Here is a 17,539-nt window from a genome sequence, read left to right as displayed (position 1 = left end):
TTTCTTTTATCACAGTGCTTTTAGTGTCATATCTAAGAAGGCTTTGCCTAACCCAAGGTCACGGACATTTTTCTCCCTTATTTTCTACTGAGAATTTATAGTTTTAGCTCTTACACTTAGATTTATAATCTATTTGGAGTTAGTTTTTGTGCATGTTATGAAGAAGGGGTCCAACATCATTCTTTTTTATGTGGATATCCAGTTGTTCCAGCAACATTTGTTGAAAAGACTGTTATTTCCTCACTAAATAGTCTGGGCACCTTTGTCAAAAATCAGTAGATTATAAATATGAGAGCTTATTTCCAGACTTTTAATTCTATTTCATGGATGTATATGTTCTGATTATTATAGATTTATAGTAAATTTTAAAATTGGGAAGTATGACTCTTCCAATTTTATTCTTTCTCTTCAAGATTGTTTTTCTTCAAGATTGTTCTAGGTCAATTGCATTTCCATATGAATTTTAATATCAGCTTGTCAATTTGTCCAAAAGCTTAGCTGGGATTTTGATAAGGATCATGTTGAACCCATAGTTCAATTTGAGGAATATTGCCATTTTAACAACCTTCAGTCTTCTAATTCATAAACATGGTTATATTTCCACTTATTTATGTTTTTCATTTCTTTCAACGATGGTTTGTAGTTTTCAATGTACGTCTTGCACTTTTTTCGTTAAATTTATTCCTAAGTATTTTGTTCTTTTGATGCTATTGTAAATAGAATTTTCTTACTTTCATTTTTTGATTGTTCATTGCTAGTGTATAGAAATAAATTGATTTGTATATTGATCTTATATCCTGAAACTTTACTGAACTCATTTGTTAGCTCTCATAATTTTTTAGCACATTCTTTAGTGTTTTCTATATACAAGATCATGTCTTCTACAAATAGAGTTTTATTTCTTTCTTTCCAGTATGATGCCATTTATTTTATTTTCTTGCCTAATTTCCTTGGTTAGAATTTTTGGTATGCTGTTAAATACAAGTGGTTATAGCAGACATGCTTGTCTTGGTTCTGATCTTAGGAAGAAAGCATTCAATTTTTCTCTATTAAGTAAAATGTTAGCTGTAGATTTTTCATAGATTCCCTTTATCAGATTGAGGATTTTCCCTTCTATTCTTAGTTTGTTGGATATTTTTATTATGAAGCGGTGTTGGATTTTGTCAAGTGCTTTTTCTGCTTCTATGGAAATGATTATGTAATTTTGGACATTTATTCTGTTGATATGATGTATTACATTAATTAATTTTTGAATGTTAAACTAAGCTTGCAGTCATAGGATAAAATCCACTAGGTCATAGTGTTTAAACATTTTTATATTTTTGATGGATTTATTTTTGTTAGCATTTTCTAGGGGATTTTTGTGTCTATCTTCATAAGAAATATTAGTCTGTAGTTTTCTTTTTCTGTGATGTCTTTGTCTGCTTTTCGTACCAGGATAACACTGGCCTCATATAATGAATTGGGGAGTGTTTCCTCCTCTTTGATATTTTAAAAGAATTTGTGAAGAATTGGTATTAATTCTTCTTTAAATTCTTGATAAAATTCACCAGTGAAGTCATCTAAGCTTGGGTTTTCTATGCATGAAGTTTTTGATTACTAACTCAATATCTTCATTTGTTACAGGTCTATTCAGATTTTTTGCTTCTTAATGAGTCAGGTTTTGTAATTTATGTCGTCCTTGAATTTGCCCATGTCACCTAAGTTCTAACATGTTGACACATAATGCTTCATAGTACTACCTTACAATCAATGTTATTTCTGTCATGTCAGTAGTACCGTCCCTCTTTCCTTCCTCATTTAAGTAATCTGAGTGTTCTCTTTTTTTGCTTGGTTCATCCAGCTGAAGGTCTGTCAATTTTGTTGATCTATTTGAAAAATCAACTTTTTCCTAGTCTCTATTTCATAAATTTCCACTCTAATCTTTATCATTTCCCTGGATCTGCTTCCTTTAGATTTGGTTTACTCTTCTTTTTCCAGTGTCTCAAGGTAAAGTGGTAGGTTATTGATTGGAGATCTTTCTTCTTTTTTAACATAGGCATTAGACCTATAAATTTTCCTTTCAGTACTGCTTAAGCTATGTCCAGTAAGTTTGGGTATATGTGTAATCATTTTTATTTATCTCAAAGTGTTTCCTAATTTCTCTTTATATGTTTTTTGACCGATTTGGTATTTAGGAGAATGTTGTTTAATTTCTACCTATTTTTAAATTTCTCAATTTTTTTTTTGTTATTGACTTCTAATTCTATTGTGACTGTGGAACAAACTTTGCATGCTTTCAATCCTTTTACACTTATTGAGACTCGTTTTATGGCTAGCTGTAGAATGTTCTATATGCACTCTAGAAAAAAGTGTGTACTATGGTGTTTGGGGGGCAGTCTTCTATAGAAGTCTGTTAAGTCTACTTGGTTTATAATGTTCTTCAAGTCTTCTATTTCTTGTCGGTCTTCTGCCTAATTGTTATATCCACTTTTGAAAGTAGGAGATTGAAGTTTCTACTATGATTGTGGAATTATCTATTTCTCCTTTCATTTCTGTCAGTTTTTGCTTCATGGATATTGGGATTTGCTGTCAGGTACTTATATGTTTATCATTGTTACCTTTTTCTAATGGATTGAACATTTTCTCACATAAAGTGTCCCTTTTTGTCTTTAGTAACAGTTTTGTTTTGAAGTCTATCTTATCTGATATTATCTGTATAGCCATTCCAGCTTACTTATGATTGCTATTTTTAAATATTTTTTCCATTCTTTTACTTTTAACTTATTTGCATCTCTGAATCTAAAGTGTGGCTCCTGTAGATAGCTTAGAGTTGAACTTGATTTTGTTTTTTTCTAGTTTGACAATCTGCCACCTGATTGGATTGTTTCATCCATTCGTATTTACTATTATTATTGATATAGTTGGATTTATGTCTGCCGCTTTACTTTTTGTTTGTTGCCTCACTCACATCATTTTTATTTCTCTATTCTCACTTTACTGTTTTCTTTCGCATTAAATATTTTCCGGTGTAATATTTTAATGATCTTTTGCTGTATTTTTTTAGTTATTTTCTTAGTGATTGTTCTAGGGCTTACCATATATATCTTAACTTCCAGAATCTACTTCAGATTTATACAAACTTAACTCTAGTGAGATACAGAAATGTGACTCCTATCTAGTCTTCCCCTTTTTTGAGCTATTACTGTTATAATGTTACATCTATATATTTGACAAAATAATACATGGTTATAACTATTACATTATGTAATTTTATGTCTTTTTAAAAGGTTGGATACCTGGAAAGAAGGATACCAAGAATAGATATAGATATAGAGGATACAGATATAGAAAGATGCAAGAATAGATATAGGTATAGATATAGTTGTACATATGAGTTTGTTATATTAATCTTCTCATCCACATTCTTATTTACGCTTTCTAGTTCTCTTCATTCGTTGTTGTGGATTCTCATTACTGTCTTGTATCATTTCCTTACTCCAATATAGCTTTGTTCACACCCACGTCCTTTGCTCTGTCATTGTCAAATATATGTCTATATATAGGCCTAACAACAAAATTATACATATATTGTTTTATACTGTTTCTTTTTAGATCAGTTAATAGAAGAAAAGAGAATAAATATGTATTTATATTGTCTTTTATAGTTTCGTAATGAACTTTGCCTATGCTTTTTGTGTGGGTTTTTTTTTTGGAAGTTATGGATTTGAATTACCATCTGGAGTCACTTTCTGTCAGTCTGAAGAATATCCCTCAGTATTTCTTGTAAGGTAGATCTGCTACAACAAATTCTCTCAATTTTTGTTTATCTTAGTATGTCTTTATTTTTCCTGCATTTTTGAAGGATAGTTTTGCATAATATAACTTTCTTGGTTGACATTTTTTCCCAGCACATTGACTATGTCATCCCACTGCCTTATGGCCTCCATTGTTTTGCTTGGAAATCAGCTGTTACCCTTTCTAGGAATTGTTACATAAGGATTGCTTTTTTCTTGCTTCTTTTTGGATTTTCTCTTTGTCTGTGTCAAGATTTTTACTATAATGTGTCTAGGAGTGGATCTCTTTGCCTTTATCCTACATAAATATCATTAAGCTTCTGGTTGTATAAATTAAACTTTTTCATCAAATTTGAGGAGTTTTCAGCCAATATTTCTTGAAATATTTTTTCTGTTCCTTTCCTCTCCTTCTTGTGCTATCATTATGTGTATGTTGGTGTAATCCAATAATATTCCACATTTTTCTGAGGCTCTGTTTACTTTTCTTCATTTTTTCTCAGATTTTTTTTTTAACTATACAAACACTATTGAATATCTTCAAATTCAGTCATTCTTTCATCTTCCAGTTTAAATCCACTGTTGAGCCCCTCTAATAAGTTTTGTTTCTGTTACTACACTTTTGAATTCCAGATTCTCATTTGATTCTTTTTTATAATTTCTTCTCTTTATTGATATTTTCTATTTGATGAGACTGTTATTGTATCTTCTTTTACTTATTTCAGCATGGTTTCCTTTAGTTCTTTAATTTATAATAGCTGTTTTGGAGTTTTTACTAAGCCTAAAATCTGCATCCCTCTCAGTTTCTGTTGCCTGCTGTTTTTCCTTTTCATAGGTCACATTTTCCTGTTTGTTTGTATGTCTCATGTTTTTGGTTAAAACTAGACATTTTTAGATAATATACTGTTTCAACTCTGGATACTAACAAACTACCCCCCTGCCCCCTAGGGATTTTTGTTGTTGTGTTTGCTTGTTTATTTGTTTAGTGACTTGGCTGGTCTATTTTTATAGAGTCTATTTTATTCACATAGTGAAACCTCTGATGTTGCTTCTCAGAGGGTACAGCCTTGGGCACATGCGCTGGGACTACAGTGGTTTTAGCAAGGTTCTCCTTGCCTGTCTCTTTCCCTGATCTCTCTGGGAAGCTGTTGGCCTCTGTTGGTATTATACCCAGTTGTTTACCTCCACTAAGTGTTAGCTGATTTCTCCATTGGTTTTGATAATATCTTGGGGCATAACTTGCTCCATAGTCTATTACAATTAAAGTGAGGACCCTTGGCAAGGTTAGTTTTTGAGACCAGTCTTTAGGTATGTTTTAATCCCAAGAGTTCTCTTCTTAGCTGTCTATCTCCCTTGCTCTCTCTGATAAACTAACTGCCTACAGATTAGCTTTTTGCTCTCGCAGAATTACTGGCCTCCTCTTAATTTCTTACCACCAAAATCTCCATTGTTTTCAAGAGCTCCATTAGTCTTGAACTTCTCCATTCTCTGTTCTAAATAAAATCAGTTCCTTTTGGTAATGCTTTGTACCTCTCTGTTCTTATGGTCTGCCTCTCTCCCTCATCAAAACCGATGACCCACTCCTTTAGAGCTGGGGGAAGGACAGTGCACTTCTTCTCTAGGGGTGATATACCTGCTCTGGGTGGGGCATTAGCCTCTGCTCTTCTTGGCTTTCCTCTTCCAGTATGGAATCTCCACCCTACTAGTGATCTGGGACAAGGGCAAGTGAGGCCCCAGTATTCTCAGCATGCCATGCCTGGAGTAGAACTTCCACCCTAATAATGAGTGTTTAGTGAAAGAAGGGAACCCTCAATATCCCTCAGTCGTACTTGCATGGAATTTATCTCTGAAAACCAGCTGAGAGTGATGAAAAATGTTGGCATCTTGCCCCTCTCAGGGAAATAGCATAGCCCTGGACTGAAGCTGTGGGTAAGAGAGTCCCATTTTCTTGACCATAACTGCTCAGAGTAAAACTTTTGCCACTCTGAGTGAGGGGGCAGAGGGAGGGAGTGGGTCATGGTTCAAGTGCCACAGACGCTTGCTGTTCTTTTCGATACTTAGTAGGTTTTCTTGAACAAACGTTTCTTCATTTGCTGTATGCCCTTAAGACAATTTCCAAACACTTTAAATTGTTGTATTTTCATAATTTGTACCAGTTATGGTTTTTTAACATAAAGAGGGTCTATGGGAGCTCTTCATGACGCCACTATGGAAATGGTCTCCCCTACCACAGATTTTTAACCAGCTCACACTTTTGAGTATAGCATAATCTCTAGAATAAGTCTTTTATCCCACATCACTCCCAGTGGTTCTGTTTCCTTGCTCAAAACCTAACTACTACAATGTAGGCAGAAACTTAGTCCCTAAATGCCAGTCAGCATCCTTGAAAGTTTGTGTTCTCCCCAGGAGACCTCAGAGGAGTATCTACTCAACTCTTACAATGTGGAAAATTCTGGATACATTCCACTTCAGAAAGAAGATGGTTATCTCCTTCTCTCCAGTGCTCTGGGTTTCCTCCAGCATTTTATTATCCCAGAGACTATCTTATTCCCAAACTTTCTACCCTTTTAGTGACCAAAATCTAAAACCTTCTTCATTCTCATCTTTGCTTCTTTTTCCATGGACTGACCCAGCCATATAATGGAATGTGCTGTGTTACCTGGGCTGCCTCAGTCAGAAAATAAAAGTTTGCTTGTGAATGTGTGGTTGATCTGTGAAATTAACTTGGTTTCTTATTTTTCTCATCTCTTTTTATCCTATCCCAAGGACATAGAACAGAACAAGGGCCTCCAGCACAAGTTCTTTAAAGTTCTAAGGGGAAAAAATGCTATGAGATAGTCTGTGTTGTTATAGTCAGATAGTCACATGTGCACTTCAGCCCATCCCCTCCGGAGTCTCGTTCCGGGAATTATACCATCTCTTACCTTTATCCCCAGTTAACCTTAATCTACTGAGTACTTTCTTCAACTGCTAAACATGCTCAATATTTCTTTATTCCAAAATAGGTATCTCCTCCACTATTAGTATCTAAAGCCACCACCTTCTCTCTGTTCCACTCTTCACCATCAAACTTATTTAATAAGTAGTCACAACTCCCTCCCTCATTGCCTCTCTACCCCCTTTCTCCTTAAATCCCTGCTGTCTGATAAAAACACTGGGAAAGAGGCTGACAAAGTCATTTGCTGAAGTTTTCTTGAGAGCCCTCATGCACAATGGTCTTTCTCAACTTCAGTCTCTCAACCCCCGACCTCGTTAACTCCCACCTCTTCCTTCCCTCTCACACTTGCTTACATCCTAATGGACCCTCATTCTCCTGCTTCTCCCTATATAGAGATATTTCCCAAGGCTTTATACATAGTCTTTCTTTTCTTTCCCAAATATTTCTCTAAAAGCAGCATCATCCATTCTAACAGTTTCATGTGTCATCTCCATATTCAGAAGATTTAATGAAAATCATAGCATTTAATAAGTGCTTACTCTGTGGCAGGTACTTTGCATTTATTATCTCATTTAACTTTCAAGACAAACCTTATTAGGTCCATTTTACACTTGAGGCATTTGAGGGCAAGAGAAATTAAGTGACTTGCACATTGTCATATAGTCAGTAGATGAAAGTACCAGGATTTGAACCCAGGAAGTCTCACTCTTGCATAAACACTCTCCACCATTATGTTCTACTTCCCATCAAGACTGGGCTCAAATTCCTTCTCCTCCAGAAAGCCACTCCTGATCACCCAATGTGATATGTTCCCTTCATTTGCATCACCATTATGACGTTTACTTTTTGCTCTAAGTTACGGTCATTTATGCTTGCTCCCCTCCAACACACATTACACCATTGCACTATCAATTCTGCAAGAAAGGCACTGTATTTATTGATTTCATATCCCCTGTAATATTAGCCTTGGACAGTACAAAATAGGCAGCCAATAAAAGACCTGCTAATTTGAATGAAAGAGCAATCATCTGTAAAGTTGGGTCCTCTCAGCATGCCCCAACACCCTGTTTATTTCCTGATGTGACAGGAATGCAGGAAGTAAACAAACCCCAGGGTGTCCGTGTCCCGAATGACCTGGCACTCTGGGCAAGGGGACTCAGGATCTGTTTATTTTCAAGGCTATCAAAGAAAAGCTAGACCATAGAGAAGTGTATTGCTGAGAGGTAGAACAAAGAAAGTGCATTACAGATTATCATGTTGTGTCAACCTTCGCTAGCAAATTTATTAAGCAAAATTTTGTACTTCTTTTACTTTGATAGGACAAATCTCATATTTCAAAATAACTGTCCAACCCCAGATTAAGAATTCTTTCCCACAAGGTGTCACTGACTTCAATTTTCCATAAAGGAATATAGTAAATGAATCACTTTCCATCTATTAAGAAAGGCCTGTATATATCCAGATAACTTTGTTCTCTATGAAGGTATCTTATTTTCTCTCTTTCAAATAAAATTACGTTAAATTAAATTAAAAATAAATAAAGTTATATGAGAGAGACTAAAGTTGATATTGGTTTGGAGCCATGGACATTGTTAAAAATTTCTCCTTTGCATTATAACTATTTTCCAGAACAAGTCACATGGGCAAAAAAAAAAGTTACACAGGCCCAGCCTGTGCACACAACTGAAGGTTTTATTTGCATCTAGGTAAACAGTCTTTTATGTACAGTGCATGTTTGCCTCAGAGCCAATTCAGCCGGCAAGTTCCCATGGGTTTCAAGGGAAACGCTCTGCTTGATTTGGCCACATATGGAGTTCAGAAATGTTTATGGGTCCAGGGAAAGAAGAAGGGAAAACCTGCTGATCCTCGCAGGATAGCTTTGAATGTCCTGGAAGTTTATCTCTTTACATGCACCCACAGAACTCAGCCATCCTCTAAGTCAGCCAAAGGAGTTAATTTGTGAGCAGGCTAAATCAGGTTTCTGAAATTACCCACACTGGGTCCCCTTCACTCATGCTTCTTCCTCTGGAGTGCCCTTAAAGCAGTGGGGCCTAAAATTATTTCCCAAGCCCACTGCTTTTTTCTCTTTAAAATTTGTCATTTCTCACATTCACTTTCAACCATGGCTTAAGTTTTGCCTTGTAGTGGTTGACTTCCAGATCTTCTACTTCAGCCAGGGCCTTATCTTTTCCTGAATCCCTAATTGCCCAAGCAATTCACCATCTCCAACCTAGCATGCCCCATACATATTCTTTGTCATCCCCCCATAGGCAGCCCTCCTAATTCCTTCTTTCTTCTTATCAACAGTGCTATAATGCTCCTGGCAGATACTTTTCATTTTCCTCTGTCTTGGCCTCATACCTAACCAGTCACAAAATTTCATGAAATCTTCCTTCATGAAGATCTCAGTCTCTTTTGCTAGAGTCTGGACAAATCCAGGAAGGAAGGAAGCCAATCACGTGTCCACGTGATGTGGAAGGAATAAGGAGGTGGGTCTTAACTGCGTCAGGAGGTTGCCTGGCATGCTGGAGACAGATGCAGTCCAAAGGTCAAGCACAGAGCAGAGCTGAGGAGGAGAGCCAAAGGTTGGCACCAGATAGTAGGATCAGCCACCCATCAGACCTACAGGACTGGTGTGAGGACACAGTGAGAGGGAAGTCAAGAAGTCAGGAGTACGGACTGGGTCTGTCTTGGTCATCTTTGAATCCCCAGGACCTAGCTCATTGCTGATTCATGGTAGGCACCCAATAAATGCCCAACAAATGTCCCAAATACAGGGCATTTTGTTATATAATCTTTCATTCAAGACCTCATATTAAGCAACGCTTTCTCACTTTCATTTTTTTAAACCACTAGGAAGTGTTTTGGAAAGACATGTTAGAAAGAGCCGCATCCATACTTTGGGATATCTACAGAAGTAACCTCATATAATGGACAAATAAGGAAGCAAGGAATTTTAATGAGTTAATAATATTTTGTGGGGTTTTGACTTAACAACTTAAGTGTTAGATGTATTATAAAAAGGGATTTTAAAAATTGTTTTAAAAACAAGTAGAAATCAAAATATTCATCTACCAGTTAAATTTTTTTGGTCGTCATATATTTTCAATTGTCATACATTTTGTGGCTTGGAATAAAACTTCCAGTGACTAAGTCACGTAGAGATTCCAAAACTACTGGTCCTTAAACAATGTAGAGGAAATGAAGTGATATGCTCCAGAAAACTGTGTTGATGGAATCAAACAGTGCTAGTAGTGGTGATAAAGATTATGAGAGTAGCAAAAACAGTGTTTCTAATTAACATGATTTTATATAATATCTCATTCTAAATGTGCGTAAACTAAATTACTACATTAAATATTAGTAGACTTTTGACAATTTCCTGTAAGTCACTGAAAGTTATATGTTTCAAATGGTCAGAGCACTTCTTATGGATCACCTCATTGAGAATCAGGGAATCTATGCATTGCATTACATTTGTTGAATAAAATAATGAATGAATGCATAAATATTTATTAAAGATTAAAATTTAATTAAATATTAGCATTAGGAATGATTTATTTGCTAATCCATTGAGCCAACATTGATTGAGCTACTCTCTGCAAATCACCTAAACAGAAATCAGAATGGTTTGGTACTAAAAGTCTACTTTCCACTGGAATGTGGACACCTAAAATAAAAATACTTTTTTAAACTTTTTATTATGAAAAATTTCAGACATACAGAAAAGTGATGAAATAATATAACAAACATCAATAGAACTTCCATCTAGGTTCAACAGTTATTAACATTTTCCAAAAACTGCCTCATGTATATATTTAATTTTGGATGGACCATTTGAAACAAAATTACAGCTGTCATAGTGCTTCAGCCACCTAACTTTAGTATGCATCTACAAAGATTAAAAAATTCTCCCACATACCTGTAATATTACCATTATGCCTAACAAAATTAACAATAATTCCTTAATAAGATGTATTTCTAGTCTACGTTTGGATTTCCACAGTTGTTCAAAATATTTATTTATTTATTTATTTACTTACTTACTTATTTATTTTTGCTGAGGAAGATTCACCCTGAGCTAATATCTGTGCCAATTTTCCTCTATTTTGTATGTGGGATGCCACCACAGCATGGCCATTGACGAGTAGTGTAGGTCCACAATTGGGAATCAAACCTGGGCTGCTGAAGCAGAGCGTGCCAAACTTAACCACTAGGCCATGAGACCAGTCCCTAAAATATTTATTTTTTTACCATTTTTTAAAATAAAAACAGAAAAATAGGATCCAATGAAAGAACACAGACTACATTTGGTTGTGTCTCTTAAGTCCCCTCCCTAACCTTTTTTTCTTTTTCTTTTCTCTTTTCCAGCTTGATTGAGGTGTAATTTACAAATAAAAATTGTATATATCTGAGGTGCACAAGGTGATTTGATACAGCTATACATTGTGAAACTATTACCACAATCAAGCTAATTAACACATCCATCACTGCACTTAGGTACATTTTGTGTGTGTGTGTGTATGGTGAGAACACCTTCATTCTACTGTCTTAGCAAATTTCAAGTATAATATACAGTATTATTAACTGTAGTAACCATGCTGTACATTAGATCTCAGAACTTATTCATCTTATAACTGAAGGTTTCTACGCTTTGACCAACATCTCCCCATTTCCCCCGCCCCCCAGCCCACCATTCTACTCTCTGCTTCTGTGAGTTCAGCTCTTTTAGACTCCACATATAAGTGAGATTATGCAGAATTTGTCTTTCTGTGTCTGGCTTATTTCACTTAGTATAATGTACTCCAGGTATCTCCATTTGTCACATATGGCAAGATTTCCTTCCTTTTTATGGCTGAATAATATTCTGGTGTGTGTGTGTATGTGTTCATCCATTTATGAATATTTAGATTATTTCCATATTTTGGCTATTGTTAATAATGATGTAATGAACATGGAAGAGCACATATCTCTTCAAGATACTGATTTCATTTCCTATGGATATATACCCAGATGTGGGATTGCTGGATCATATGGTAGTTCTATTTTTTAATTTTTTGAGGAAACTCCATATTGTTTTCCATAATGGTTATACCAATTTACATTCCCACCAACAGGGTACAAGGGTTCCCTTTTCCCTACATCCTCACCAACACTTATTATCTCTTATCTGTTTAATAACGGTCATCTTAACAGATATGAGGTTATATTGCATTGTGGTTTTGATTTGCATTTCCCTGATGATTAGTGATGTCGAGCACTTTTTCATATACTTGTCAGCATTTGTGTGTCTTCTTTGGGAAAATGTCTGTTGAAGTCCTTTGCCCTTTTGTGTGTGTGTGTGAGGAAGATTGGCCCTGCACTAACATCTGTTGCCAATCTTCCTCTTTTTGCTTGAGGAAGATTGTCCCTGGCTAGCATCTGTGCCAATCTTCCTCCATTTTATGTGGGATGCCACCACAGCATGGCTTGATGAGCAGTGTTAGGTCCACACCCAGGATCCAAACCTGCAAACACTGGGCCACCGAAGTGTAGCATATGAACTTAACCACTATGCCACTGGGCCAATCCTCTTTTGCCCATTTTTTAATCAAATTCTTTGTTTTTTGTTATTGAGTTTTATGAGTTCCTTATATATTTTGAATATTAACCCCTTATCAGATGTGTGGTTTGCAAACATTTTCTCCCATTCCATAGGTTGCTTTTTCATTTTGTTGATCATTTCCTTTGCTACACAGGAGCTTTTTAGTTTAACGTAGTCCCACTTATTTATTTTTGCTTTTAAAGACCAGGCCAGTTGTCTTATTGAAATTTGCACAATGTAGATTATCTGATTGTTTCCTCATGAGGTTATTTACCTGTTCCTTTATCTCAATATTTCTTGTGAAATAGAAGTTAGATATAAGAGCTTGACTGAATTAAGGCTAAATGTTTCATCAGTGTATTGAATATTATGTCATGATAAGAGCACAGAGTGGCTAGTTGTTCCAACATCCATGATATAATTTGATCACCTAGTTAAGGTAGTAACCGTAGGTCTGTGATTAGGGAGTAATCTATGGGGTCCTACTTTGGCATCTTGAAAAAACCTTATTCCTCATTAACTTTTCACTTAATGGATTTAGCATCTGTTGAGAATTTTTGCCAGAATCAATTATTTCATTAAAGTCTTGTAAAATAAAATGCACATTTCTGATTACCCTCTTCAATTATCAATTTCCAATTCTATCCAACTATCTTTTACAATCTTAAATATGTTCTTTGAAATTGAAAAGATTGAAAGTCCAAAATTTTAAGTATCATACTTTATTGTAATGGGAGAGATCTAACCTTCAATTTTCTTTTTTGTTCTCAGCAAAATGGGAAGCCACATATTTATAAGCCATTTGTTGAGTTCTTCGAAGAAGCACCTCTTCACGTTATGGTTTTCACGTACTTGGGATATGGAATTGGAACCCTATTTGGCTATCTCAGAGACTTTATGAGAAACTGGGGAATAGAAAAATGCAATGCAGCTGTAGAGCGAGAAGAACAAAAAGTATGTATGTGCACCTCCCTGGATCTTTGTCAATGCCTATTCTTCCCTAAAGTCTTCTCAGAACGGTGATGCATGTTCAGAGCCTAAAAAGAGTGAGGTGCTCAGGAACTACTCAGGGTAAATTCTGTTCATCTCTACCTGCTAAACCCCATCCCCTATGTGTTCATGGACTTGTTTTTACAAATATTTATTTAGTAACTACTATTTGCCATATACTGAACTAAGGGTTTTCTCATACCTTAACATATTTAATTTTTATAACAACCTCATGTGATCAATATTAAAATACCATTTTAAAGACAAAAAAAATTGAAATATAAGAGCAAGGGCACATGGGTGGGACTGTACTCTGGTCTTCTAGTTGGAAGATGAGTATTATTTATGTTCTATCTTGAAATAGAAAAGCGTGTCTGAGTGAAATGTGAGATTTTTATTTCATCTAGGTCAGGGTTTCTCAACTTTGCTACTATTGACATTTTGGACTAGATAATTCTTTGGTGGGAGAGGCTGCCCTGTACATTGTAGGATTTATTTTTTTTTAAAGACACTATTTTTTTTTTAAGATTTTATTTTTTTCCTTTTTCTCCCCAAAGCCCCCCAGTACATAGTTGTATATTCTTCGTTGTGGGTCCTTCTAGTTGTGGTATGTGGGACGCCACCTCAGCGTGGTTTGATGAGCAGTGCCATGTCCGCGCCCAGGATTTGAACTAATGAAACACTGGGCCTCCTGCAGCGGAGCGCGCAAACTTAACCACTTGGCCACGGGGCCAGCCCCCTACATTGTAGGATTTTTAACAGCATCCCTGGCCTCTACCCACTATATGCTATTAGGTTCTCCCACACACTTGTGATGATCAAAAATGCCTCCAGACAGTGCCAAATGTCTCATGAAGTGCAAAATCACCCCTGATTTAGAACCCCTGATCTAGATATTTTCAATAGTTAACCTATAAAAGTCTATACAGGGGCTGGCCCCATGGCCGAGTGGTTAAGTTCGCGCACTCTGCTGCAGGCGGCCCAGTGTTTCGTTAGTTCAAATCCTGGGCGCGGACATGGCACTGCTCATCAAACCCTGCTGAGGCAGCGTCCCACATGCCACAACTAGAAGGACCCACAACGAAGAATATACAACTATGTACCGGGGTGCTTTGGGAAGAAAAAGAAAAAAAATAAAATCTTAAAAAGAAAAAAGTCTATACAATGCTCTTTTCACATAGAGCTAACAACACAACATGAAAATGTTCAGAGATCTGAAAAGAGCTTACATTATGTTAACATTTTCCAAATTAGTTCAAATAATTGATCATGCCATGAATCTCTTTTTCCTAAAAAATTGCTTTAGAATACTATGATTGTGGGCAAAGAACATAAGTGAAGCATGAATTTCAATGTAATGAGAGAACATCAAATCCTGTAACCTAGCAACTAGTATCCATGGTAAGATAAACATGTTACAGTAACACATCCAGGAACAAATCGTGCGGAACACTTCTTTGGAAATTGGCTTAAATCAAGTATATTACGTTCAGAAGAAAATCAGGCCCGGTTTTATTATTACAATCCCTCCTACCTTCAGCAAATATTTGAGCACATGTCTATGCCAGGTAATGGGTGCTAATATACACAGAAAAAAAGATAGATCCTACCATCAGAGAATTTGAAGTCTGGTATGCAAAAACAGACTCATGAGCAAAACATATGACAAAAAGTGATGATGGGAAGGAGGGTGATATGGAAAACAGGGATCTGTGCCCTGTGACTCCCTTAGGAGGTCAGAAAGGCATGATTTTGGGGCTTGAATGGTGAGCAGGAGTTTGCCTAGTGAGCAAGGGTGCAAAGGAGGACATTCAGAAGAAGGCACTGCTTGTGCCAAGGCATTCATTACCTCCTTAATCAAGTCAGATTCTTATTGAGCATGTATTTTGTGCCAGGCACTGTGCTACAATCTGGGGATACAAGAATAACCAAGGCAGATATGGTTCTTGCCTTCAGGGAGCTAACCATAAAAAAAGCAATTTCAATAGAATTTGATAAAAGGTACCATAGAGGTAAATAGAGGATGTCAAGGGATCAAAGGAGAGAAACATTGAACCTGGACTTGTGTTCAGTGAAGGTTTCTGGGAGGAAGAGGAAGTTAAACCGAGATATGAAGGCTGAAGAGTAAGTAGTAAGGCAAAGAGTGAGGCAAGATGGGACAGAAAGAGTCTTTAGGGAGAGGAAACATGGGGCAAAATGGCCCAGAGGTAGAAAATGCATTGTACATTCAAGGAACGGAGGAATTCCAGTGACCTGAGTGTTGTGAGCGAGAGTGGGAGTTTGTGGGGAGAAAGATTGTTCAAAAGGCAAACAGGGACAAGACTACAATGGGTTTTTATAAGCTGTAGATATTTATTATAAGAACAATGAGAAGGCATTAAAGGATTTCAGGCAGAGGAATGCAGATTTGCAGATTAGAAAGATCACGTTCACTGCCCAGTGAAAAAGAGATTGCAGGAGGACAACAGATGGACCAAAAAAATCAGTTAAAAGGATGATGCTGAAATCCAGGCTACAAAAAATCTAGGTGAGACCTTGGGCTGGGACCCGGGTAGTGATAATAGGTGTGGTGATAAGAGATAAGACCAAGAGATATTTAAGAAGATGGAGTTAGGATGATTGGTCTTACTTGGGGAATTAAGGAGATGGTCAGATCAAAGACCACACCCAGGTTTATATCTTGGGCAGTTGGGAAAAAGAAGGTAGTCTCATTCATCGAAATGGGGAATAGAGGAGGAAGATCCAGTTGGAGGATGAAATTGGTCAATTCCTTTTTTTTTTTTTTTGATTCATTTGCCCTGAGCTAGCATCTGCTGCCAATCTTCCTCTTTTTGTATGTGACCCTCCACCACAGCATGGCCACTGACAGACGGGTGGTATAGGTGCAAGCCCAGGAAATGAACCCAGACCACCGAAGTGGGGTGTTCTGAACTTAACCACTAGGCCACCAGTGCTGGCCCTTGGTCAATTCATTTTTTGAGAAGTTGAGTTTGAAGAATGGCCAGTGGATACAGAGGCCTAGTCCTCCACAGAAAAGTCTCAGATGGATATTGTGGCATCTTTAATATATCTTGAACATATCAACATTAGTCAAAGCCACGGAAGTAGATGAGATCTCTCAAGAAAGGACTATAGAGAAAAAAGAGAAAGTGTGAGAAGAGAAAGGAGAACTTTAAAGAATTTAATAGATGTTAGAGATGGTACCCCAATTCAAGACTAGAAGCAAAGTGACGATAAAAAAGCCTTATAATAGTTTAGAAAAGAGATAATTTGTGCTTCAACTGGGGAAGTGGTAGATGGAATGAAGAAAAGGAAACTAATTACAGCGATATTTAGAAGGTAGCATCAGCAAGTCTTGGTGGTTGAGTGTATAGAAAATAAGAGAGGAAAACATGGTAATCCCAAATTTCTACTTTGATCAGACATGAGGATGGTATTGGCACAGCCATCGCAATGGAATCATCTTGTATTGGCAAAAGATGGCCACAGATACAATTTTGAGGATATAAAGGTTCTTGAATGGAGAAGGGTATAGAAACAGCTAAATCAAGCAGGAAACAACCCAGCAGGCTCCCAAGCAAAGATGCAGGTTTCCCAGGTGCTAGCAGAGCTAATAATGAAACTGAGAAACTAGGATGAGAAAGCACGTTTCTCTTGGCCATTCTCACAAGGATCTCCACAGCCCCTCCCTGACACCAGTGGGTCTGTTCTAGAAGCTCTTATCACCAATCTGCCTGCTCCCCAGGTATGAGTAACTGGTGCACAATAAATTAGCACATTCTAGAATATTTACTGGAACAAAGGGTGAATCAAATATAAATTTCTCGGGTGTGGCATTCCTTGGCAGGCTCAATCTGCCATCTATTTTCCTACTCGTTTCAATATTTTTGTTCTATCAACCCAGCAGGTCTAGTTGTTTTGGTTTTTCTAAAACATTTCTTAGATTTCAAGCAGAACATATGTATGTACATACAAGTTGCTTCTCAGGGAAGCAGACTCTGAGATAGAGGGTCGAGGGCAGGAAGGTTATTGTGGCTTGCTCCCGGGATCAACACCTGTACACCTGTGAGAGAGTGAAAGAGGCAAGATGGGGCAGGTTGAACTGGGATGCGGTCCCAGCAAAGGCCTCAGTGGATCTCACAGGGAGCTCTGGAGATGGGAGGGCCCTTCAAAAGCATTTCTCATTGAGGAAGGGGGGTTGAGCCTTCAATGATGATGGATGGGGGCTGCTACCAGAGAGGGATGCGATCCTCA

The 17,539-nt window shown here is 37.0% G+C and overlaps 1 protein-coding gene across 2 annotated transcripts in view; it reads left to right on the top strand.

The window, feature by feature from the left end:
• SPTLC3 (serine palmitoyltransferase long chain base subunit 3) overlaps positions 1 to 17,539 on the top strand; it is a 148,307-nt gene that overhangs the window by 22,088 nt on the left and 108,680 nt on the right. For both annotated transcript variants that reach the window (XM_001492503.5, XM_005604475.4), the window contains exon 2: positions 13,067 to 13,249. In XM_001492503.5, the coding sequence (XP_001492553.1) occupies positions 13,067 to 13,249 (183 nt within the window). The remainder of the gene's footprint in view (positions 1 to 13,066; positions 13,250 to 17,539) is intronic.

This window comes from Equus caballus, chromosome 22, assembly GCF_041296265.1.
Source record: "Equus caballus isolate H_3958 breed thoroughbred chromosome 22, TB-T2T, whole genome shotgun sequence".
In the NCBI taxonomy this organism is placed as follows: domain Eukaryota; kingdom Metazoa; phylum Chordata; class Mammalia; order Perissodactyla; family Equidae; genus Equus; species Equus caballus.
Note: the sequence above shows the minus strand (reverse complement) of the source record. Positions and strands in the feature narration are given on the sequence as shown.